General features: G+C 42.9%; 1 protein-coding gene across 1 annotated transcript in view; it reads left to right on the top strand.

The window, feature by feature from the left end:
* SMG1 (SMG1, nonsense mediated mRNA decay associated PI3K related kinase) overlaps positions 1 to 23,906 on the top strand; it is a 168,755-nt gene that overhangs the window by 81,976 nt on the left and 62,873 nt on the right. The window contains exons 30-41 of the mRNA XM_018572528.1: positions 3,762 to 4,010; positions 7,236 to 7,520; positions 7,618 to 7,762; positions 12,589 to 12,727; positions 14,536 to 14,766; positions 14,881 to 15,058; positions 15,724 to 15,885; positions 17,145 to 17,362; positions 17,480 to 17,634; positions 20,070 to 20,292; positions 21,855 to 22,101; positions 22,193 to 22,422. Of these exons, the coding sequence (XP_018428030.1) occupies positions 3,762 to 4,010; positions 7,236 to 7,520; positions 7,618 to 7,762; positions 12,589 to 12,727; positions 14,536 to 14,766; positions 14,881 to 15,058; positions 15,724 to 15,885; positions 17,145 to 17,362; positions 17,480 to 17,634; positions 20,070 to 20,292; positions 21,855 to 22,101; positions 22,193 to 22,422 (2,462 nt within the window). The remainder of the gene's footprint in view (positions 1 to 3,761; positions 4,011 to 7,235; positions 7,521 to 7,617; positions 7,763 to 12,588; positions 12,728 to 14,535; positions 14,767 to 14,880; positions 15,059 to 15,723; positions 15,886 to 17,144; positions 17,363 to 17,479; positions 17,635 to 20,069; positions 20,293 to 21,854; positions 22,102 to 22,192; positions 22,423 to 23,906) is intronic.

Raw genomic sequence — 23,906 nt, 5'->3', positions numbered from 1 at the left:
ATTCTTTCTGTAGGATAAATTATTGTGAAAAGATCCTTGAGGCCAGGATATCACCTGCGTGAACCGTGACTGTGCGGCAATCGTGCACGATACTGCACGGATTGCCGTGTGGTCACGGAGTTGCCCACGACCGCCGATTGCACTGGCGGTGCCATTATTTTCTAATGGCACCCCAGTCGAGCCAGACGTTTCCCGCTGTGATTTTCGCCCATGCAATCGAACGCAATCGTGGCTAAAACAGAGGAGTGGGTGATGCAACTGGAGCACTGTACAGCTCGGGCCGCATGTCTCCTCTCAAGTGCCCAGAAGCTGGGTGTTATGTGCAGGGAATGACATGCTGCAAGGTAAGTTTTTTTTATATACACACTTTTGCAGCACCCAGAGCGATGTGTAGGGGGGATAGTTTTATCAGTTTGCCTGGAGTGTGTGCCTCTCTGGACCGCTACTTTGGATGAATGGGCAGTGTAATGATTTATGATGTATGTAAGGAAAAGCCTTAACGTGATTGAGGTTTCCTCTGTTAGGCTAGTGTAGTTACATTCTCTTGCTTTATTGTAGAGCCAATACATTCTGGATCACTTTCAAAACACTTAAGTGTTTATATTGGGGCTGCAACAACTAATCGCTGATCGATAATGAGAATCGTTGCCAACGATTTCATTATCGATTAGTTGATTCTGCTATTAGTTGCTGGCGCCACCGCTCTGCACCACCGTTCTCTCCTCCTCTGCAAGCCGCTGCATGCAGCGGCCTGTGTCCTCTTCTTTCCCTGCCTGTATTGGCGCCTGTCAGCCGCTGTGCCTCTACATTTCCTGTTCCTCTGTCGCTCCCCCGTGCCACCTCGCTGCTGCACCGTGCCCCCTCTTCTGCAGGAGGTGGAAAGCCGGCATAAAATCACACATCCAGGGGCTGGGAGAAATGGCCAGCCTGCTATTAGCTATTTTGAATTGCTATAGCCAATAGCAGGCTGGCTATTGCACCTGCCCACAGCCTGCTGTCAATCAGCAGTGGAGCACTTTCTCCTTTGGTCCCTTCTCTGCTTATTGACAGCAGGCAGTGAGTGGGTGGGAGGGTATAATAGCCAGCCTGCTATTGGCTATTGCTCCCAGCCATTGCCTGCTGTATGTATTTTCAGCTGCCTCATTAGTCAGCTGTCATTCCCCAGTGAAGTGGAAGAACCTGTCACCTTCACTGTGTTATCACATAGGGGGCTTGTAACCAAAAAAAGACAAATTAAGTCCCCTGCGAACGCTTGCACACTAACGTAAACACAAGTCTGGTACACCCATGTATGAAAACGACGATTGCACCGATTTTGGGGTGTTATTTTAACCCTTTCCCTGCCACTGCGGTAAGACATATGGAGGAACAAAACTGTTCCCAGCTGGCCAGGTCAGTATACATTATGGAGGTGGCATTTACAGTTCTGCTATAAGCTCATGGACCATCAATTTATAGCAGAACTGTTCCCTGGACAGTCCCCTTTAAATTAATAGCTGTCATATCGGCTCACAAGCTGCTGATGACCACTATTAACAAAAATACCGGGCGCCCCCACCCCTGCTAGCACTCCGGCATCTGGAGCCTCCAGGCATGGATCTGTGCCTGCATGGATCCCCGCTGCTCTCCCCTGCTTGTAGGGGCTGAGGCAGCGGGGGGTCCAAAAAAAATCTCCAGCGGTGGAGCGAGCAGCGGCTGGTGGGGAGAAGCCGCAAGTTTAAGGATGGCTGAGCGTTGAGGAGATCGGAGCCGCTGTCATCCCGTCAGTTTCAAGATGACAGCGGCTCTGGGAGTGGCTGAGCAGAGGATCGGTAAATATCAGTGATATTTACCAATCCTCTGTGCAGAACAAACACTGGAGTGATCCTCTGACGCATAGCACTATGTGTCCCCAATTATGAATGAACAGGATGTGATTTACATCACTTAATGTTCATTCACTGATCAAAAAAATATTTTACGATCAACAGTTTCTGAATGAATGGGAAGCCTCTGTACTGAGTGAGTGCTGAGGCTGCAGAAAAAAAAATTGAGGACTGCGTCCCCCCCCCCCAGTATAAAAAAGAAATTAAAAATGTGTTTAAAAAAAAGTGCAACCCCTCCCAACCACGTAACATACACGTGCACCATATTGTGGTGTACGCCATGCACATGCACTGCAGTGCGTTGCTAGAACATAGTGCATGATTTTTTTTTCTTTTTTTTCTTTAAAAAAAAACATTAATTTAACTGTGGCAACGCATGGCAAAGCTTTGTGACGCATTGCCATGCGTTGTGATACCTTGTGTTATAATTAAATATACGCCTGTATCATTTTATCACAACACCAACACAGCGCAAAATCAATTTTTAACATAAGTCGCCCTTTTATAGTTTTGTGTACCTTTTAATTTTTTATTTTTTTTTTGTGCGCTCATACTGATTTTAGTGTGCTTTATCAATTGAATTGTGTATTTATTGGTTTAATTGTGTATTTATTGGTTTAATATTAATTTGAGAAACATTTGCGCAATTATCTCAGGGCCTACAAATATAGTAGCATTATCTTTCTATTCTACCGGGCCTGCGCTTTTAGAAAATATATGGTTTGGGGGGTCTTTTACAAACGCTAGCAACGCAGCAGTTGAAAATCAAACCAATAGGAAAAATTTCAAAAATGGCTTGGCCAGCTGAAGTGCAAAATGGAGGGTTCACATCCCAGTCGTGTTCATACTCACAATTTCATCAGAATCCAGGTAGTCTTTCAGTGCTTGCGCTGTGAACGGAAATCTGTGTGCATTTCAGGGAAATTGACATATTTTCTGATTATGGACATTAAAGTCAAAAAGATTTTAAGCTATTTCAAATGCTGATGAAATTACTTACAATGGATGCTGCTCCTTGATGTTTAAAGGAGAACTATGGGGTTAAGGCTTTTCGCCCATAGTTCTCCTTAGGGTAACGGGAGGACACAAACTAGTCGTCCTCCCGTCACCCTAGGCTCAGTATACCGCGAGCTGCTGCTTGCGGTATACTGAGACGCCGCAGCTGAAGCGGATCCCGACAATTATGTCTGGATCCGCCCAGCTGCGTGACTGACAGCTGGCTCTGCCTAGATAGAGGCAGAGCCAGCTGTACCCTCCCCCGTCCGTTCCGCCAGTCAGCGCTAGTGGATCGGGGGGAATCCAGCCCCTCCCCTGTCACGGCAGAGAGCCGTGACAGGTTCGAGAGGTGAGCGAATGCCAGTATGTGTTCGCTCACCTCCCGATCTACTAAGCCGACCTGTGACAGTCTCATTGTCACAAGTCGGCTAGAACTATGAGGTGAGGGAAAAGCACTCACCTCATAGTTCTCCGTCAACACTTTTAGTTTCCTGCAGAATCAGCTGGTCCCCTGAGCACTGGTCCTGATGTCCTGTTTTAGGGTGGCTCCTATCTCAAGCAGAGTGCTTTGCAGTCACCCTTGTGTGTGCTAGTAAGCTGTGTGTATCTCCACAAACACTGCAAATCAAGCTACTCCCCTCCCTCCTCCCTTCTGCAAGCTAGCAGATTAACAGTTGCTGCAGTCTGCACTGTCCTTTTTTGATCTTGTAGTGTGCAGGAAGTTCAGGGAAGCTGTGCTGAGGGACTTGGAAGCAGCTGTTCAGAAACATGATTGTGTTTGGGCAAAAATGTAAAGCAATGTAGATTTCTTTGATCTGGATTAATTGTTGAAAAAAAATTTTTGAGCGTGTATTACTACTTTAATATGTATGTAATTGTATCAAATCTTCTGATTTTCAGAACCAACAGTGCCCATAAAAAGTCATCTGATGGAATTGGGATTAACAGCTGCTAAATGCGCCAGAAAACATGGAAATGTCACTCTCGCTGCTCGATTGCTTGCCCAGTGCAGTGAAATCCATTTAGGACAAGTGAGCAATGCTCAGGATTTAGTCACTCATTTCAAGCAGCTATCACTCCATGGGCAGATGGATGAGAAGTGGGGACCAGAACTTGATATTGAAAAAGCCAAGCTACTGTATGCTGCAGGTCAGTGTACATTTGTATTGTTTACTTTTAATGTCATGCACTTGACATTCTTACTGATCAGCTGCTTCAATTTATCATTTGACTGTATTTCATGCTCCATGTTCCAGAGTTTAGAATGTTTTGCTCTGTGACATGCCCACCTTTAATAAAAATAGTGAATGCTGTAAGCGTTTGGGGTGTACAATTGTCACCAGGACAGGAAGCCCCATTGTTAAAAGATTGTTCATCTAAAGTTCTAACCTTTTCTGTTAACTGTTAATTTTGTTAAATTTTTTTTTCATGCATTGAGGCACAGAGAAAGTCTTACCCTTCAGGTACTACTACCGCCTACAGAAGGATTGAATATTGGCCCAAAACAAGCTTTGTACCCATTTGGGAAGGATTTTTATACAAAAGTGTTCTACTGTGTACCCTGCAGTGTACCGCCTTAACAAAGCAGCTACTATTTATTTTTATTTGTATGTTTTACCGCCTTTTTTTTTTTTAAATCACTTTAAAAAACTTTATTGATCTCGCACAGGGGCTAACAAGCCCCTATATTATATCATTCGGAGGTGACGGGCTCTCTTGAAGCTTGGCCTCCGCTAGAGAAAATCCAGCACAGCATTGACAGCTGATACAGGAAGCACTATGAATACAAAGTAAGACTAAATAAGTTTTTTGCATTTGTTGTACAATTCTTTTCTCCACTCCTTTCCTGTATATGCTATTCTCCCATTGGACTGTTTGCTATAACTGAGCAGGTGGGAGGAGTAATAGCCTCAAGGGGGCTGGCCTTCAGTTTTCTATGTGCCATTTGTCCATTTCTCCTGCAGGCAGCAGTATAACCCTAGATTGTTTAATTATCAGGCATTGTCCCTCAGTCTACTCTGAGAAGGATTTTATGGTGAGTAGAAAAATCTTTGTTTTAATTTCTCTACTCCTGCTCTACGTTGAGACACTTCAAGCTTGACTTTTTATTACACTTCCAGAGTCTGGGGCTCAAAGGCTGCCAAACGATCAAACAAGTGTCAACTTTCTGGCTTCTGTGGACATCAAGGATGCATACCTGCATGTCCTCATTTTTTCAGCACATCAGCATTTTCTTTTCTCATGTGCACCAAAGTGCTGGCCACAGTATTGGCCCTGTTGCATTCTTGTGGCATCTCCATTGTGGTTTACTTGTAGAAACCTTTTTTAAAGAAACAGTCGGCACTCGCCCTTTGAGACAACAAGGTTTTGACTGTCCAGACATTAAAGTTTGGTTAAGATTAATCCTGAAACTCCAGAAATTGTTACTGTAACTAATTTTATAGTTTGGAGTGTCTGAGTCTAGTCTTAGACACGGCTCAGGCCAGTGTTTTTTCTTCCACTGGAGAAATGTCAGACTCCGATCTCAGACTTGTGCTCTTCAGTCCTAGAATAGTCCGGACTCTTTGTTTTTTGCATGAGTCTTGGGCCTGATGGTAGCATCCTTGGAGGCAGTTCGCTTTGCCCAATTTCACTCAGTATTTCTACAATGCCACATTCTGTCACCATGGGAGAAGTTAATCAAGTCCCTGGACAGACTGGATTGATTGGCACTGGGGGCTCGGTTGTCTCTAGCTAGGTTGCTCAGACATCTGGATTTGAAATCGGAAAAGTCCTTCCTCTCTGTTTAGAAGATTGTCATGACAGATGCCAATTTGGTGGTCTTGGGGGGGATCTCTGGGCAGCACCCTGTTCCTAAGAACTTGGCTGTTAAGGTCTTGTCTCCCTAATGAACATCCTGGAACTTTGGCAGATTTGGCTCTGCAGCATTGGGCCACTCTGCTGGAAAGTCATCTTATCCGGATTCAGCTGGACAATGTCACAGTGGTGGAAAACATGAACTATTGTGAAGAATCGGGATACTCTCCACAGCAAGGGAGGTAGAGCGAATCCTGTCTGGGCAAGACTTAATGTCCTAGTCTTGTCCACATGTACATTTCAGGCGCATACAGTTGACAGGCAGAATTAATCTTTTAATGCTTTGTGTCCTTTGCCTTTGCGAGGAGAGTGTCTGCCTGAGCTGGTCAGTGTTACAATGTGGTGTTGAGGGATGGGATATTTTTCTTCATCCTTCTGTCTAGTTGCAGTTCACCAAAAGGAATTTTCCCTCAATTGTCTGGATGTGGTTTGGGATGTGTGCCATCTCTCAACTACTGTTTTTTTGGGGGGGGGTTTTAGGAAGACTCTTTTTATTCTGAATACGTTGGCTTCTCGTTCCACCATCTCTAGATGGATCAGACAGATAGGAGCTTGAGGTCCCAACGATTGGGTTCCAGCATTTTTTTTTCAAATCACACTCTTCTATAAGCGCTTTGGGGGCTTTTCAGCATCAGGCAACTGTTTCCCAGGGTCTCTGTTTTACCAGGTGAACGTTGCAGCCTCATCTGATGCCAGCTTTGGTCATAAGGTCATTCAGGCCGCTTTGAGAGGCAGGCCCCAGGTTTCTGTTTTCTTGGGCCTGTTAACATGTGTTTGCTGTGTTGCCCACTACTCTGGCTGATTTTGGACATCCCAAAGATTAAACTACCGTGACCCTCAATGGACAAGAATGAAAATAGGTGGGGAGCTTGTTTTTTTTTCCCAGCTCAGATTCAGGTGTTCGTTCATAAGGCAGCCTCTGAGCTGCAGGCAGATCCTAGTTCACTTTCGGGCTGTTAGCAGTTGTTACTGTGTTGCACCACCCTTGAGTTGACTGCTTATGGATGTCCCTATTGTATCTGAATTCCTGTTTCCCTCAGTGGACGAGAAAGAAGATTTTGTACTCTCCATAAATCCTTATATTGAGTGACACAGGTCTCACCCCTCTGCTTATCAAGTTCTTGGTAGTGTTTTGCAACAAAACTGAGGCATGCTGTAGTGGGATGGGTTATTCTGACTTGGCCTACAGTTTGCCAGTGTCTAATCCTCCAGTAGGTAGCAATATATCCTGAAGGTTGACTTCCTGTGTCCCTGTATGGACTCTTAAGAGGATTTTACAGCAAGTACAAAAATCCTATTTATGTGTGTGTTTTGAGAGCACACATCACTTCATGTCACGTTAGGAAGTGAAGCAAATATCCTCCAGGCACATAGACATCAATAAAACCTGGCAGAGGCCCCAATCCTTCCCAACTTTATCTAAAACAAATGCAACATTTTGTCTGGAGTTGGTCTTCAAATTTTCTGGACAGTATATTACATGTAAGTAATCTTTGATTTTCATGTTTCCACATACAGGTCAGTCTGCACATGCCATGGAAATGCTATCATCTTGTGCTATCACCTTCTGCAAGTCTGCAAAAGCAGAGTATTCTGTGGCCAAATCTATCCTCACACTGGCAAAATGGGTCCAAGCAGATTGGAAGGAAATATCAGGCCAGATGAAACAAGTATACAGGGTGCGCCAACAATCAAACCTCTCCAACCTTTCTGCATTGGGAAAAAATGTACACACATTAATTGATCTGCCTCCTGTAAACGCTACAGATGAGGAGCATCTCCGTATTGAAAGTGAATCTACAGGTAACTCTGTTTTAAGAGTTTAGCTTTTTTGATCCAGTTATTTGAGATAATTGACTGACTGTATATCTGATTGTGTATTGTTTTTTCTTTATTTTAGTAAACATTGGAGTAGGTGAGCCTGACTTCATTCTGGGCCAGCTTTACCACTTATCATCTGTGCAGGCACCTGAAGTGGCCAAATCTTGGGCTGCACTGGCTAGCTGGGCTTATAGATGGGGAAGAAAGGTGGTAGATAACGCTAGGTAAGTGGTTCTTTTTATCTCCAGTGTTTTCGATTTTGCATTTGTTTGCTGAGGATAAATAGAAATCCAATGATTAGGCACTGTGCACGTTTAATAGCTTTAGAAATGTAATATTAAAGTGGGTAAGAAGAAAAGGTTGTTTTTTTTTCTTTATAACTACACTGCCTCCTGTACATGCATAGTGCACTGTATATTCCTGCCACCCAAAGAGAGAAGCCTACTGCTGGAATAATGCAACTCCATCACACCTTTGGAAGTTGCATAATCATTGACCAGCCTACCGCTGAAGGTGGCATAAGAGTGGGAGAAGCTTCCAAGGAAATGGCATTTGTGGCTATGGAGAACATATGGGGAATTAGGACAATCCCAGAGGTAACTTGCCATAATGTGCAAGTACACTGTATATACACTGAGTGGCCAGATTATTATAACCACCCCATCAGTACTTCGTTGGGCCACGAGATGACTTTGTTGGGCCGCCTCGTGACTCCACGAGATGTTGAAAGGTGATGCGAGGAATCTGACACTGCACTGTTGCCATTCTGTTGTCTTGTACCAGTCTTGTCACTCTCCGTTCTGCCCTAACATTGACTAGTCGCTGACGGCCACAATTCGCACGTTCAGACCCAGATTTTTGGCTGACAGTCCAGTCTTTAAACACTTTAACAACAGTTGCTCTTGAACATTCAACGAATTCTGCTGTTTTGCTGATACTCGCTCCATGGCTCCGAGCGCCAACAATCATCCCACGTTCAAAGGCTGTTAAATCGCGTTGTTTACCCATATCTTCAGAATAAAATTACTTCTACTGTCGTGGTAAACAACCTGCTTCCCTATTTATAATGGTCTGGCCCTCTAGCAACTTCAGCGCAAAATTATAGCTAATTTGCCTACAAACGTCAGGTGATCATAATAATCTGGCCACTCAGTATACATGCACATTAACCCTTTCACTGCCAAGCCCTCTGAAAAATTTTTCAATTCAGCTGGCCACACCATTTTTGGAATTTTTCCCATTGATTTGATAACTGTTGCGTTGCTAGCGTTTGTAAAAGACCCCACAAACCATATATTTTCTGAAAGCGCAGGCCCGGTAGAATAAAAAGATGGTGATACTAAATTTGTAGGCCGTGCGATAATTGCGTACATTTTCTCCTTCAGCGGTAGGCTGGTCAATGATTATGCAACTCCCAAAGGTGTGATGGAGTTGCATTATTCCAGCAGTAGGCTCCTCTCTTTGGCATGTTCAGCCCACCCGAACCCAGCCGCAGCAAGCCGATGTACGGCTGAAATCAGCTGTACAAGCCTGAAGTGAATAGCCGAACAGCGTTCAGGTCACTTCTCTTCGGGCTGGTTAATCACATGGCTGCCTTCGGCAGCTTTGCAAATAACCCCCTATGTGTCCCCAGTTATTTACAAACACTGGAGTGATCAGACGATCACTCCGGTGTTTGTGCTGCACAGAGGATCGGCAAATACCAATGATATTTATCGATCCTCCGTTCGGCCACCCACAGCCGCTGTCATCCGGAAACTGACAGGATGACAGCGGCTCCGATCTCCTCACCGCTCGGCCATCCTGAAGCTTGCAGCTTCTCCCTGCCAGCCGGCGCTTGCTCCCCCGCGCTCCCCCTGCTGGAGCCTGGAGCGGCGCCAGGCAGGGATGAAAGGCTCCAGATGCTGGCAACTTCTCCCATTTTTTGGTGCTCCTAACGACAACTCGGTATGTATATAAAGGACACCTGTCCACAGAATCTTTCTTCCATTCAAACCTCACCGCCACCAAAGAGCTGTCAAAGGAATAAGATTGTAGACCTGCCCAAGGCTGGAATGGACGAAGCCGCTTGGTGAGAAGGAAGCGACTGTTGGAACGATAATTCACAAATGGAAGGAATACAAAATAAACATCAATCGCCCTCAGTCTGGAGCTCCATGCGAGATTGAAACTTTCACACATTTTCCAACATACTCTTTCAAATTTTTCATCAATGTGATTGAAATCGACCGATTTCACTGCATTAACTATTTAAAGTCGAACAAACTCTCAAATCAATTTCATTTGTTCTAGATTCTAACTGTGTATACCCTACTTAAGCTGGCTGTACGTACATTTGCTTTATGAGAAAGCATCTCCTGGGCACATGTCATATGGTCGTCTCCACATAGAGCCTAAGTTGAGCACTGGTACACCTATTTTGTTTAACTCCTTCAGGACCGATGACGGCCTGGGACCATCATTGCAAAAGTAAATTATATTGGCGAACGGTGATGATCCCGGACCATTATTAGCAAAACATTTATTGAAACCGGACCAGAAGAATCTGGAGCAGTTGCCTACGGCAACCAATCGGCTTCTCTCTACAGTTGAGTTAACGTTTGAAAATAAAAGGTGCATGCTGATTGGTTGCCGTGGGCAACTGCTCCAGATTTTGTCTGCTCCAGTTTTGATAATTCCCCTCTTTGTGCTTTTTTGCTAATTTAGTCTGTATGTCCGTTAGTTGCGTAGGTAGATAGGTAAGACATTATGAAAAAATAAATAAATAAAAATAGTAATTTGGTCTGTAGGTTAGGTAGATGAGTATTGTGTTGCTAAATTATGCAACACAATTTGGAGCAGGCATATGCCTTCTTGGCCTCCGACTCGAACAGCACTGACATTGCGTTGGATTTTGACGCAGGTCAGTTTACTTGCACGTCCAGTGATGTCATTTGTTGGTGAGCCGACAGCTAAAAGAAGCTGTGCTACCCCTAATGTGGAGAGGGAGCTCCACAGAATGAGAAGCCTTACATCCCCTCTTTTACTGCCAACACAGGCATTCATGTAGATGTCAGTGGCTCTTCCCCTATACAATATATGGGTTTATTTTTATGGGGTACTATTTGGGAGGAGATTATGTCCCAGACAAATTGAGGCCAATCCAAGTAGCATGATAGCTAGAGATCATAGATTGTATCGCATGGATGTCCCTGAACTGAAAAAATTCTGGGCTCTTACTATGCTCATTAGGATTGTAAAAAAAACCTACAATCCATGCTTTCTGGAGGACCAACCCTATTTGCTCTACCCCAATATACTCTCAAATCATGCCCAGAGCAAGATATGAGTTGCTGCTGCGTTTTTTCCACTTCAGTGACTAAAGCCTCTGTCAGAATGAATCATCCCCAGTATGACAGGCTTTATAAAAATCTGCCCCCTGGTAACCATCCGCAAAAAACATTTGCTATATATCCCCAAACAAAATATTTCAATAGATGAATCGCTCATGTACAAAGGACGATTGAGGGGGATATATTGTTTGAATCTTAAAGTGCGTCCGGTATGGGATAAAGTTTTATGAACTTTGCAAGAGCGAAAGTGGCCATACCTTTGCCTTCCGGCTATATGAGGGGAAACATTGTCACCTGTACCCTCCTGGTTGTCCTGACTTCCTTGGGACAAGTGGGAAATTTTGTATGGGGCTTAATAACCCCCTTTTTCATTAAGGGTTATTACCTTTTATCTGGACAATTTTTTTTTTTTTTTTTTAGCAGTGTCCATTTTTTTCAGATGCTGAATTGTTTTGAGACTCTGGCCTGTGATGCCCTGGGAAAAAATTCCAAAGATTTTCCCAGATCTTTTTTTTTACCCAGATATCTTGTAAAGGAGAGTGCAAAGCCGAGTTGTTAACATTTAAGGACAGTAAAGATGTTCATATGATCACCACCATCCATGATGAAACAATGTCAGAAGTCACTGTCCGAGGAAGAGCACAATCCAAGCCTGTTTGCATAAGGAATTACAACAGGCACATGGGGGATGTAGACTTGGCTGATCAGCTAATGGAGCCAGATCTGATTTTAAGAAAAACTGCCTGGTATAAAAAGCTGGCAATCTACCTGGTGACTGGCTTTCTCTTTTTTTACTAATACGACTGCTCACTCTTGTGTTCTTTCTTCACAGGGAAGGATCAGTAAATATTTCACATATTTACCGATCCTCTGCTCTCCATCCTGAGTTGCTCCACTTCCTTCTCGCTCTGCATTAGGACTCTCCCTGGCTGTCACAGCTGATGATCTCTTCTCCCCGCTGTTGCTGTCTGCAGCGGTCTTTATCTCCATCTTCCATGTGTTCTTGCTTATATACTTCTTTCCTGGCACCCACACTCACTAATAGCATTGATAGACAATGGCAAACCAAATCCCTCTTTCGATTTAACGACAATCAATAAATTCTCACATTCTCTTCTCCCCTTTCCTGAATTCCGTTCCAAATTTAATGGGGAGAAGCACTCACTACAGCGGCTTCTCCCCATTCAGAAACTGGTTGATAGTAAATCTTTTACCATCAACCCTTTCTGAATGAATGAGGGTACTGAGTGCTTTCCATTCATTGAGTGCTGAGGCTGCAGAAAAAAAGAGATTGAGGACTGTGTCCTCAATTTATTTTTATATTTCAAAAAGGAAATGCCAGGGGTCTGTTTTAGACACAGCAGTCAGCCCTGGTGTCCCTGTCGATACAGGCTGGGGAGAGCAGCGGGGATCGGAGTGGACACAGAATGCAGCGGGCTCCCAGTAGGAAGGAGAGACCAGTGGGGAGCTCTTCTCACCACTGGGCACTGGCTGCAGGGGTCTATGTCCCCTCCTATCCCCACTGATCTGAGTGCAGATCAACTAATCGACAAAAATCGTTGATAATGATTATCGTCAAGATCGATGAGTTTCAGCCCTACAGTTCACTTGTGTATTTGAATGTGTTTCAAGTGGTTTCTCATTTTATTTAAGTATTGATCTAATCAATCTGGTTTTATGTAACGGAAATTACGTAACAGAATTTTTTCTTCTTACAGTCAAGGTGAAGGTGTAAAATTATTACAGTGTGAGAAATCAGAAATGCAAAGCCTACTGCCAGATAATGTGTCTGATGAGGACAAGGAGAAAATATATGGAATCTTGGGCCAGGCAATGTGTCGGCCAGCTGGAATACAGGTTTGTTAGAGTATTCAAAGTATTGTGTGATGGCAAATGTAAATCTTGTGTTTTTGGTTTTGGACCTTTTACTCTGATAACCAACCTCTGCTTATCACAGTTTAAGATACTGCTGGGGTACAAACAATAATTGAACTCAATATGTTAATGTTTTAGCTGCTTTAGTCTACCAGTGGTGAAGGTTCTCATTCTCCTTCACCATTCAATATCTTTCTCTATTAACAAATAAAATGATTGTGCTGTGAACCAAAGTGTCACACAAAATAGTATGCCAAATCTGTTTCCTAACCTCTACACAGTAATGTGTGAAAAATATAAATCTCTTCTGTGAGAAGCTTACCTTATTCCTTTTCTTCAAGATTCTTTTAGTAAGATAGCTGCCCCCTTCTTTTTTTTTTTTTTTATTATAGAGCCATAGGGAAACAAAAGAAATCCCTATCTCCCCAGCAATTTTTTTTATTGTCACTTTACTTCTAAAATCTATCCCATCATTGGGGTTTTTTTTTTGTTTTTTTTTTAGCTCTGTTAAGGTGTGGCTGGTTCCTCAACCCATTCAGATGAGGTTTTTATTACAATCATGCCTTGGCGGCTTCTAAACCAATGCCAGCAGAGACTGATGAGCTTGCCCCTGAGAAGTCTCAATGTACTGCTATTACTTAAAGCACACCTTTACACTCGAAAATCAAGTTCTACCAATGCATCCCATATATGATGATTAATAATGACATTGACATGTCAGGTGTAAAATGCTGTGATTTTGAAATACACTTGCGGAGCATTTATTTCCTGCTTTCAAAGGGCAAAATGACTTCAGTTTGGCAAAGCAATGCACACTGGGATTGCCTTGTCATCAGCAGAGCATTGCTGGGAAATCTCATCTGTAATCTCATGAGATCTCAGGAAAAGGCATTTTGCTTCCCTGAGATGATGTGCATGGTCACATGTCCTGGTCACATGTCCTAGTCACATGTGCCAGATATCCAGGAAGTAAAAGGAGAGCTAGTAATCTGCCCTTAGTAAACATGGCCACTGTCAGAAGACTGGGTAAGAAAAGAGAAATAAGGTATGCAAAGAATACAAAGCCGACAATTATCTAGAAGTATGTGTTTGTAGATTGTCATTACTGAACATTTCTAAAGGTGTGTTCATTTTAAAAAATATGGGTAAAGGTCCGTTTTAAGAGAGGCTGTTTGGGCTTTTATCGATGCAGTATGCACAACTCTGCAACTGGAGGAGCCAGCCTGTTGCTTCTACTAGTGCTGTGTCCAGTCTTGGGTCTTTTAACCCTTTTGCTGCCAGTTCTGTTGTTTTCTTGAGCCTCTTAGTTTTTGTTTTGCTGTGTTACCCACCCCTTAGTTAAACTTCTTTTGGATGTCCCAAAAGTGAAAAACGTTTTGTTCCTCAATAGATGAGACAGAAAATAGGGTTTTGAACTTGCATTAAAATCTTTTTCTTGGAGTCCATTTAGGGACTCGGGCCCCATCCCTGTTTATGATCATTCTCTTGGTGCTGCTTCCTACAAAACTGAGAAATTCTTGTAGTTGAAGTAATTTTGGACTGGCCTGTTTTTTCTTTTGTGTTTTTTTTTTTTTTTGTCAATGTCCAATCCTCTTGTAGGCAGCTCTATAACCCAAAGGTGAAAGACTTTCTATGTCCCTCAGTGGACTCTAACAAAAGGATGTTACAAAAAAAAGTACAAAAATACTATTTTTCCTTGCCCTCTGTTATGCCTTGGACATTCTGTTAGTTTAAAATCTTTAAATATTCCTTGAATTACATCTTTTTTTTTTATGTGTGTTTGTCTTTAGGATGAAGACCTGTCACTTCAGATTACAGAGAGTGAGGGGAACAATGAAAACGATACTGTAGATGTCATTTGGAGGCAGCTATTGACCAGCTGCCCTTGGTTGGCAGAACTGGATGAAGCAGCCTCCGAGGGTCTCATCAAACTTTGGCGGAAAGTTGTGGACCGGATTTTCAGTCTGTATAAATTATCCTGCAGTGCATATTTCACATTCTTAAAGCTAAATGCTGGAAGGGTATGTGTCTTGTATTGTTTAGCTTATTAGAGTGGTGTTTTACAGCCTAGATTTAGACACTGAAGTATTAGAAACATTTTTGTCTTAAGTGTGTCTTTTATTTAAACCTCCTAGGTTTCTATGGATGAAGATGACCCTCGCCTGCAGTTAAATACTTCTTCCAAGCAAAGCACAGACGATGCAATAGTCATGGCAACTCTGCGACTTTTAAGACTGCTAGTTAAACATGCTGGAGAACTTAGACAGTACTTGGAGCAGGGGCTGGAGACTACACCCACTGGTCCCTGGAGAGGTACCTGTTTAAGTTTAGTTTCCAGTGCTATTTACATCAGTTTTTTTCAACCTTTCATTCACACTACATTGTAGGGTAGGATTAACATCAATAAAGGATGCTTTTCGGTCCTTGTGGTTTGTAGAGGAAAGTTGCAGTAGACATGCTCTCTCCATGTGTGAATGTATTTAACTTTTTATATTTACTTTTACGGTCTCAAAAAAAACACACCCAAAAAACACCATGTTGAAGTGAATAGAATCAAGACATTTTTCAGCAGCTGTTCACTAGTTACATTCACACTGGCTAGCAGGCCCAGTGGATTAGTTTCAGGGAACAGTTCCAAAAAACACAGTTGGAACTGGAGAGAGTAGTAATGGGGCAGACTGAAGACACATGGTAGTAGACAGGTAATAAAGACTGGTAATATAGGTAGAATTATTCAATAACAATTGTAACATTTGCTCAGGTGATCCTTGTCCTTAATAAGATGTGTGATATTTTCAGAAAAGGCCCAGCAACTTATGTAAGCTAAATGGTCTGTTCTGGTGCTGCTTTGCTTTAATATGATAGTTGTAGTGTTTGTTCCACTCTTACATTAGCAAGTTACTCTCTTAGATAAGGTAAATAGTTAAATTGTAGATTTAGTTCTGTCTGCAAATGTTGATGTATTGTGATTTTTGTAGGTATTATACCTCAGCTTTTTTCACGTCTCAACCATCCTGAGGTATATGTTCGTCAAAGTATTTGCAGTCTACTGTGTCGAGTAGCACATGACTCTCCGCACCTCATCCTCTACCCAGCAATTGTGGGAAGTATCTCGCTGAGTAATGAATCCCAGTCTTCAGGTCAGTATTCATGCAGCACACCTCTGTTTTAGTAGTAAAATGTATGCTGCTGTTCAATGTAGTTGGGAAGAGAAACTCTGCTTGTTTCTTGTACTGACGGCTTTTTCCGGAGCCAGGATCCCCGAAAGACCCCACCGTTGCAGGTAAGAAAAAGCACACCATTTTGAAGCAGAGGTTTTTCGCCCGGGGGAACTCCCCTGAGTCCACTACACCAACAGGTCAAGTTGCCCTGCACACGCTTGTGCAGGTAAACCACAGGCATTTTCTTTCGGACAGTTGGGGCTGTCCAGGAAGCCCCCCTTCCTGGGTACCCCGGGTCCACTGACCCTCTGCTGTACCCCTGTCGGGGGGAAGCCCCTGCTCACCAGCACGAAGGCCTAAGGAAAACAACAAACATTACGATGTCCTGCTCGGCCGGAGGAAACACAAAATAACTGAGGCGTGCTAGGCTTGTGCTCCTTTTTATTCTAAGTGTGGGTGATGTGTTTCCTGTTCCGGTGGGAGGAGCCTATCTCTCTAATGCTGTCCTGGAAGGTGACTAGAGAAATTTTATTAATTGAAATAACTATTGTGACCTTAGAGGCCAAGTTTACATTTAAGACCATGTTTTATGTTACACCCATATTCCCATTGATATGGTCTACTGATTGCAGTTGCATTTTTACTGGCTCCAATGCACAAAATAGCAAATGCACATATTTTCTTCTTTTTCGAAAATGTGCATTTATTTTTAAAAGGTGGACTTTTAAATAGTGCACTTTTCTTATTAAACCTTTAAATCTGCTCACTGGCCATTCCATTTCTTTTCTCAATTACTTGATTTTGGTTGCCAACACTCTTTGGGTATTCTGACAACGGCATACCCTCGGCTGTCAGAATACAGTAGCCCAGCAAGCGATTCATCCATCCACATGGTTTATTGTGGATGGAGGAATCTGTCTGCTGGCGGTGCGGGGACGGTGGAATCCAACCCCTCCCCTCTCACGGCAGAGAGCCGAGACAGGATAGAGAGGTGAGTGAACGCCAGTATCTGTTCGCTCACCTCCCGATCTACTGAGCCGACCTGCGACAGTCTCATTGTCACAGGTCGGCTAGAACTATGAGGTGAGTGGAAATCACTCACCTCATAGTTCTCATTTTAATGTACCCGTTTGAGCAAGCTATGGAGATTTGTATTTCTGAAGCAAACAGTACCACAATAGTGGGACTTGAGTGCTTTGTTTTTCTCTGCTTATCTTCACTGTTTTGTTTTGTCACAGGAACCAAGTTGTCATCAGCCATTCCCACTTTACTGGCTAACATCCAGGATGATGAGCTTATGGGTGGGGAATGTGGTGATGGAAGTCCACCAGCTTCACAAGAAAGTAATAGAGAGGAATTAAAAAATATTCTGAATGAAGACCAAGCAATGATGCAAGATTGTTACAGTAAAATTGTTGACAAGCTGTCGTGTGCCAACCCTACCATGGTTCTGCAGGTTTGTATAAAAACTGTTCTTAATCAGCTTTTACAGTAGGTATATCAATCTATCATTATTTATATTGGTAGATACAATATAGTTGGCTTTGCTTGGTAATTTTCCACACTTCTACAGGTTCAGATGTTGGTAGCGGAACTAAGAAGAGTTACTGTGCTTTGGGATGAGCTCTGGCTGGGTGTCTTGCTACAGCAACACATGTATGTTCTACGACGCATTCAGCAGCTCGAGGATGAAGTCAAAAGGGTGCAGAACAACAATACTCTGAGAAAGTATGTAGTTGCTCTTATGTTTACTTATATTTACTTTAAAGTTGTAATTCTAAGGTGGTTGTATCTGTATTGGGTCACTTGCAACCACTTTCACCAACTTGTTTGAGTACTGTCTGATTTATTTCTTTGCACAAGCAGTTCATTTTTTAGGACAAACTGTTGGGCATTAATCCCATCTTCTTGCTATAGGCAGTACTGATTCCAAAGGTTTATGGAATCTGCAAAGACTATCTTCCTTTTATTTTTTTTGAGATTGTTCTACTTTTGTGTAACAGTATTGCTTGGACCAAAGCAAGAGCTGAAATATACTAATTTTGGGTTAGTAAATACCAAATCAACTACATGTAAAAAACATCCTTAGGAGAGATAGTGCATGGTCCCTTTTTTAGATCAGGGGTCTCAAACTCAATTCACTCGGGGGTCACTAGACACATTTTTATCTCCCATGGGGGCCGCTTGCCAAATTTCATACCTTTTTAAAATAAAATGTAACTATATCCGGTTTGGTACTACGGACCCCAATATACTAGGGATGCACCGATACTAGTATTGATATCAGTGCCGATGCCGAGTATTTGGGCGAGTACTCGTACTCGTGCTCCCTCTTCATTAGTGACGAGAAGCTGGCCAATCAGGAAGCCGGGCACCGTGTAATGATGCGATGCCCGGCTTCCTGATTGGCCAGAAAGCCCGCTCCATGCTTTTAGTCACGAGAAGCATGGGGACGGCTTCCCTGCTAATTGGGAAGCTGGGTGGCGAGAATTGACATGCTACCCGACTAATCAGTAAGCCAGGTGGCGAGTCATTACACGCTCCCTGAATGGGACTTCCGGTACTCGGTATCGGCGAGTACTGAAAAAAAAATATCGGTACTCGATACCGAAATACCGGTATCAGTGCATTCCTACAATATACACACAATAAGGCCCCATTCATATCTGTATGTTTTAGGTGCGTTTTCCTGCAGCAGGAATGCCTAATCTGGTGTTTACAAGTGACAGCTGTCACCTATTCAAGTTAATGATCAGGTGACAGAAGTTGCATGTAAACACCTGCACACCGCATGTAATTGTGATATTACATGGGTTTAGAAAACACTCTCCCTGGATGCACAATCATTGCGTCCAGGGGGAGTGATTGATTCCTAACCGAATGCAATCATATCGCGTATCATTACATGCGGTGTGCAGGCGTTTACAAGCAACTGCTGTCACCTGATCATTAACTTGAATAGGTGACAGCTGCTGCTTTTAAACGCCAGATTAGGGATTCCTACTGCAGGAAACGCATGTTCCTGATGCAGAAAAACCCTATTTGCAACCAAAGGATTCAGGTGTGAATGGAGCCTAGTACACTTCTACGCCACCCCCCATACACACAAAAAAAATACCCCACACACATATATCTATATATAGATATCTATATATATCTATATATAGATTTATAGATCTAGATTTTTATATATAATTTTATCAGAGCCGCCGACAGAAGCAGCTATGCGGTCTGCATCCAACAGATACACAGTGTAGCTGCCCCCGCAAGTCTGGCACGCGGTCCGTGACCGCGTACCAGACTTGTGAGCTGGCTGCGGGCCACATAGTACCGGCTTGCGGGCCGGTACTTTGAGATTACTGCTTTTAGATAATGTATTAGGTATGCACCAATAATGGTTTTTCAGTACAAATACCAATACTTTTTTCAGTACTCGCCGATACCGAGTACTGGTGCTGTGTGCCCAGATTATCAGGAAGTCGGGCGGCGGATCCAGACCCGTCACCCGGCTTCCTGATTGCCTTTGACTAATCAGGAACCCGGACAGTGAGTCATAAGGTGCCGTCCGGCTTCCTGATTAGTCAGGAACCGGCACCGATACTAGTATCGGTCCATCCCTATGATGTATGGTTAGAATAGTTTCAAGGTGCCCCACATGCAACTTCCTATCTCAGAGGACACCAAGATTAATCTCAAATTTCTGTGCAGGGTAATATCCCAGTGGGCAGTGGTCTTCTGTGCCCCCAATGTGTTATAGGTAAAAGCAGTAATTGACACCTTGTGAAGTCTGCTCCTAGGAAGAATTTCTACTTTACATGGGTAAAAATGTTTTATTTAAGAAAGGAGCAACTTGTAAGTGTCCAGCCTTGGAAAGGCTCACACAGTGCCTGTGGTGACAAAGGTGACTAATTACAGCAGTGCAAAATCCACGCCTAGGCATATTTGGCTAGCTGATGATGTTTTTGAAATGTATATTAGATCATATATTTTGTTAATGAGGTAAAAAAATAAAAGGGAGTGTTTTAGTGTATGTATACTTTTACCTCTATATGTTACTATAACATTTTGTTTCTAAACGTGTCTTATTTCTGATTCATGTGCTTTTGGCATTCTCCCTGAATATACTGAATCGTTCATTATGGACTTTTGTGGTTTTTCTGTAGGGAGGAGAAGATTGCCATCATGCGTGAAAAGCACACCGCACTCATGAAACCTATTGTATTTGCCCTTGAGCACGTTTGTAGTATTACTTCAACACCTGCTGAAACACCTCATGAAAAGTGGTTCCAGGACACCTATGGGGAGGCCATTGAAAATGCTCTAGAAAAGCTTCGAAATCCATCCAATCCGGCTAATCCTGGAAACAGCTGGCTGCCCTTTAAGCAGGTATTTGAAAACGTATAGTATAAACCAGGTCTATAAACTATGATTTTAGAATGTGACTCTGGTATTGCATCCTGTAAATTAAGAATCTTAACAAACATATCACTGGTAGTCAGCCAGTCTGCTGCAATATGACATACTTGTTTAAAGGGAGCTTGGGACGCTGTTTAAACTTGTAAAGCTGACTATCGGCTTTACAAGTTTCTTTTTGCAACTGCCACCATTTTATTCTATAGGGTCTTGACTTTCAGACAATATATAATGTTTGGGGATTTGAAGAAATTTTCAGGCCTAAAATGTGGATTGTAACATGGGTGCAAAAAATGGGGGGGGGGGAAGGCCTTGGTCACGAAGGGGTTAAAGTGGTCGTTGCAAAGTGGAAAACTGTTGTGGTCAGAAAAATCTAAATTTGACATTCTTTTTGCAACCATTGGCGCTGTGTCCTCTAGACTAAAGAGGAGAGGTACCTTCCAGCTTGTTATCAGCGCTCACTTCTAAAGCCTGCATCTCTGATGGTATGGGGGTACATTAGTGCATATGGAATGGGCAGCTGCACATCTGGAAAGGCACCATCACTGCTGGAAGATATATATCCAGGTTTTAGAGCAACATATGCTCCCATCAAGACTGACTTTTTCAGGGAATGCTTTGTATATTTCAGCAGGACAATGCTAAACCCCATACTGCATCTATGACAACAGCATGGCTTCATAGAAGAGTCTGTGTGCTTAACTGGCCTGTCTGCAGTCCAGACCTTTCACCAGTTAAAATAGTTGCCTCATCTTAAAATGAAAAATACGACAAAGGAGACCCAGGACTGTTGAGCAGTTAGAATCCAATATTAGGCAAGAATGGGACCACATTCCTCTCCCAAAACTCCAGCAGCTGGTCTCAGTTCCCAGACGTTTACAGAGTGTTTTTAAAAGAAGAGGGGATGCTACACTGTGGTAAACATGACCCTGCCCCAGCTCTTTTGAGACACGTTGCTACCATCAATTTCAAAATTACCTTTTTCTTTTTTTATTTTCTTAAAATAGTACATTTTCTCAGTTCAAACATTTAATGTTTTCTATTGTGAATAATATACGGGTTTATGAGATTTGAAAAATGCTTGCATTTTGGGTTTTTTAGATTTTAGTGTCCCAACTTTTCTGGGGTTGTAATTCTAACACATTCTTGCACATTTGGTCAAGAATTTCCCAGTTGGCTTTAGTATGGTTCCTCTTAAAAGTGATGAAAGCCTGTTCAGGGTCCAATTCCAGATGCTGCATATAGTAGAATTGCTCTTTTTTTATACTTTTGAAGCTGAAGTTCAATAAACCAGTAGATATGTTTATCCAACCCCACTGAAGCCTTTTTGCTCTATCCACCCCTTAACTTCTCTCTTTTGCAGTGCTAGGTGATCACTGCAGGTGATCATTTTTTTTTCTCATGCTGTGGCCTTTTCTACCAATTAAAAACAGATGTGAATGTGCCATGTTGCACATTATTCTACTATTATACTCTGTATATGACTTCTCTGTTATTGAAATTTCACACTGACAGATTACTCTGTTGCTTTGCAGGTTATGCTAAGCTTGCAGCAAAGAGCACAGAAACGTGCAAGCTACTTGTTAAGCCTTGAAGAAATTAGCCCCTGCTTGGCTTCTATGACCAGCACTGAGATAGCCTTACCAGGGGAAGTGTCAGACAGAGACACCATCACAATTCACAGTGTGGGCAGCACGATCACCATCTTACCTACAAAAACTAAACCAAAGAAGTTCATCTTTCTGGGATCTGATGGCAAAAACTACCCATATCTTTTTAAAGGTAATGGAGTGGTATTATACACTCATGCTTTTTAAGCTATAGTGTTCTATTGATTTATTATGTTCATGATCAACATTCTGTTTTCTAACAGGTTTGGAAGACTTGCATCTTGATGAGCGCATAATGCAGTTCCTCTCTATTGTAAATACTATGTTTGCAACGATTAATGGTCAAGAGTCTCCCCATTTTCGTGCAAGACACTATTCAGTCACACCCCTTGGCACACGATCTGGACTGATTCAGTGGGTGGATGGAGCTACTCCTCTCTTCGGCCTTTATAAACGATGGCAACAAAGGGAAGCTACTTTGCAAGCACAAAAGGTGTTGACTTTGAGTTGAGATATTTGCATGTATTTTCTTCATTATGAATATTCTCTGTTTGGTTGTACGGCTCTAAAAAGTATTTGTTTTGCATCCTTTGAGGGATAACGGAAAGATTGGAGACTGGCACACAAAAAAAACTAGGATAGCCCAGGGTATAACCCCTTTTACTACCAGTTTGGCCCTAGTTTTTTTGTTAGTGTTCTAGAAAGGTGGATGTCTCTTCTTTAGTTCTGCTGTTGTAAAGACTAACCTATGATTTTTCTTTTCTAGCAATTTTTTTTTTTCCCATTCACTTTCTCCAATTAAGACTTGACTACATCCGATGCTGGAGGTTGCCCCTTGAAGTACTGTATCCTCACCCTTCTAAATTGGGAATTGGTGGGGCTTGGCTGGAAGTGACCTTTGGGCCCCAGGTTCCTCGTGGGGAGCTTTCCAGGCTCTGTTTTCGTAAAAGTTACCTGCAAGAGTGCTTTCCATGTGCAGACCCGTTTGCATTGCCCCAGTTATTTTCCCAGTCTCTGAATACTCCTTTAGTAGACCAATTATGCTCCACACTCTCTTGCCTGCCATACGGCCTCAAGCATTTCCCCGCTGCTGCTCCTGTTGCAAAGAGCCACGTGGAACTTTAATCCATTTCTGGAACCTGCCTACAGTGACTCTGATCACCTCCGGCTATATGTTTATTCCAGTCATTGAACCTTACCTGCTAGCACCTGTCAGGGTTTTGTGGGTACTTGAGAGCTTGCCTCCTACCCTGAGCCTGCACATTGCCAATGCGCTTAGCAGTTACATCATGTCTTATTCTAGGCTAGGGGAAGAGAGCACCCTTGCTCACTCTCTACTTATCGGCTGTTCCTGAATTTTCTGTGCTCTGTGACAAGATTTTGGTTGTACAGGCAGTTCAGAGATAACTGGGTAATATGCCTAGTTATCTCAGTAAAATCTGATAGGTTGTTTACTCATCTATTCTATATACTAGGGAAGGGGGTTGCTCACAGTGTTGAAGTTAGGGATGTCCCGATGCCACTTTTTCAGGCCCAAGTACAAGTACATCCCCTCATGTACTTGCCGATACCAATTACTGATACTTTTTCTTAAAGGGACAGGTGACTTTAAATGATCCATAGTACAACTACATGTTATGTACTATGGATCATGGTTTAACCTATTCATGTTCGCAGCGGAGAATTGTAACTCTATTGCTGGAGTGTAGTAGAGGTGTGTGCTGTATATATGTACTACATATACATTACACACGTCCAGTACACTATAGCAATAGATTTACAGCCAGCCCCGTCCCAGCTTCCCTTACTCACAGTTTCACTCCGATCCCTGTTGCCTCACGCGGTGCCTCTCGTAGTCGGCACTGGGCAGGATCGCTGCATCGCATCTCGGTGCTCAGCTTGTGGGAGGCGCTCACAATTCTGCCCTGCTAACATGAATAGGTTAAATCATGATCCATATTACATATACAGCACATA

Source organism: Nanorana parkeri, unplaced genomic scaffold, assembly GCF_000935625.1.
Source record: "Nanorana parkeri isolate BGI_ZX_2015 unplaced genomic scaffold, ASM93562v1 scaffold2060, whole genome shotgun sequence".
NCBI classification, from domain to species: Eukaryota; Metazoa; Chordata; class Amphibia; order Anura; family Dicroglossidae; genus Nanorana; species Nanorana parkeri.
Note: the sequence above shows the minus strand (reverse complement) of the source record. Positions and strands in the feature narration are given on the sequence as shown.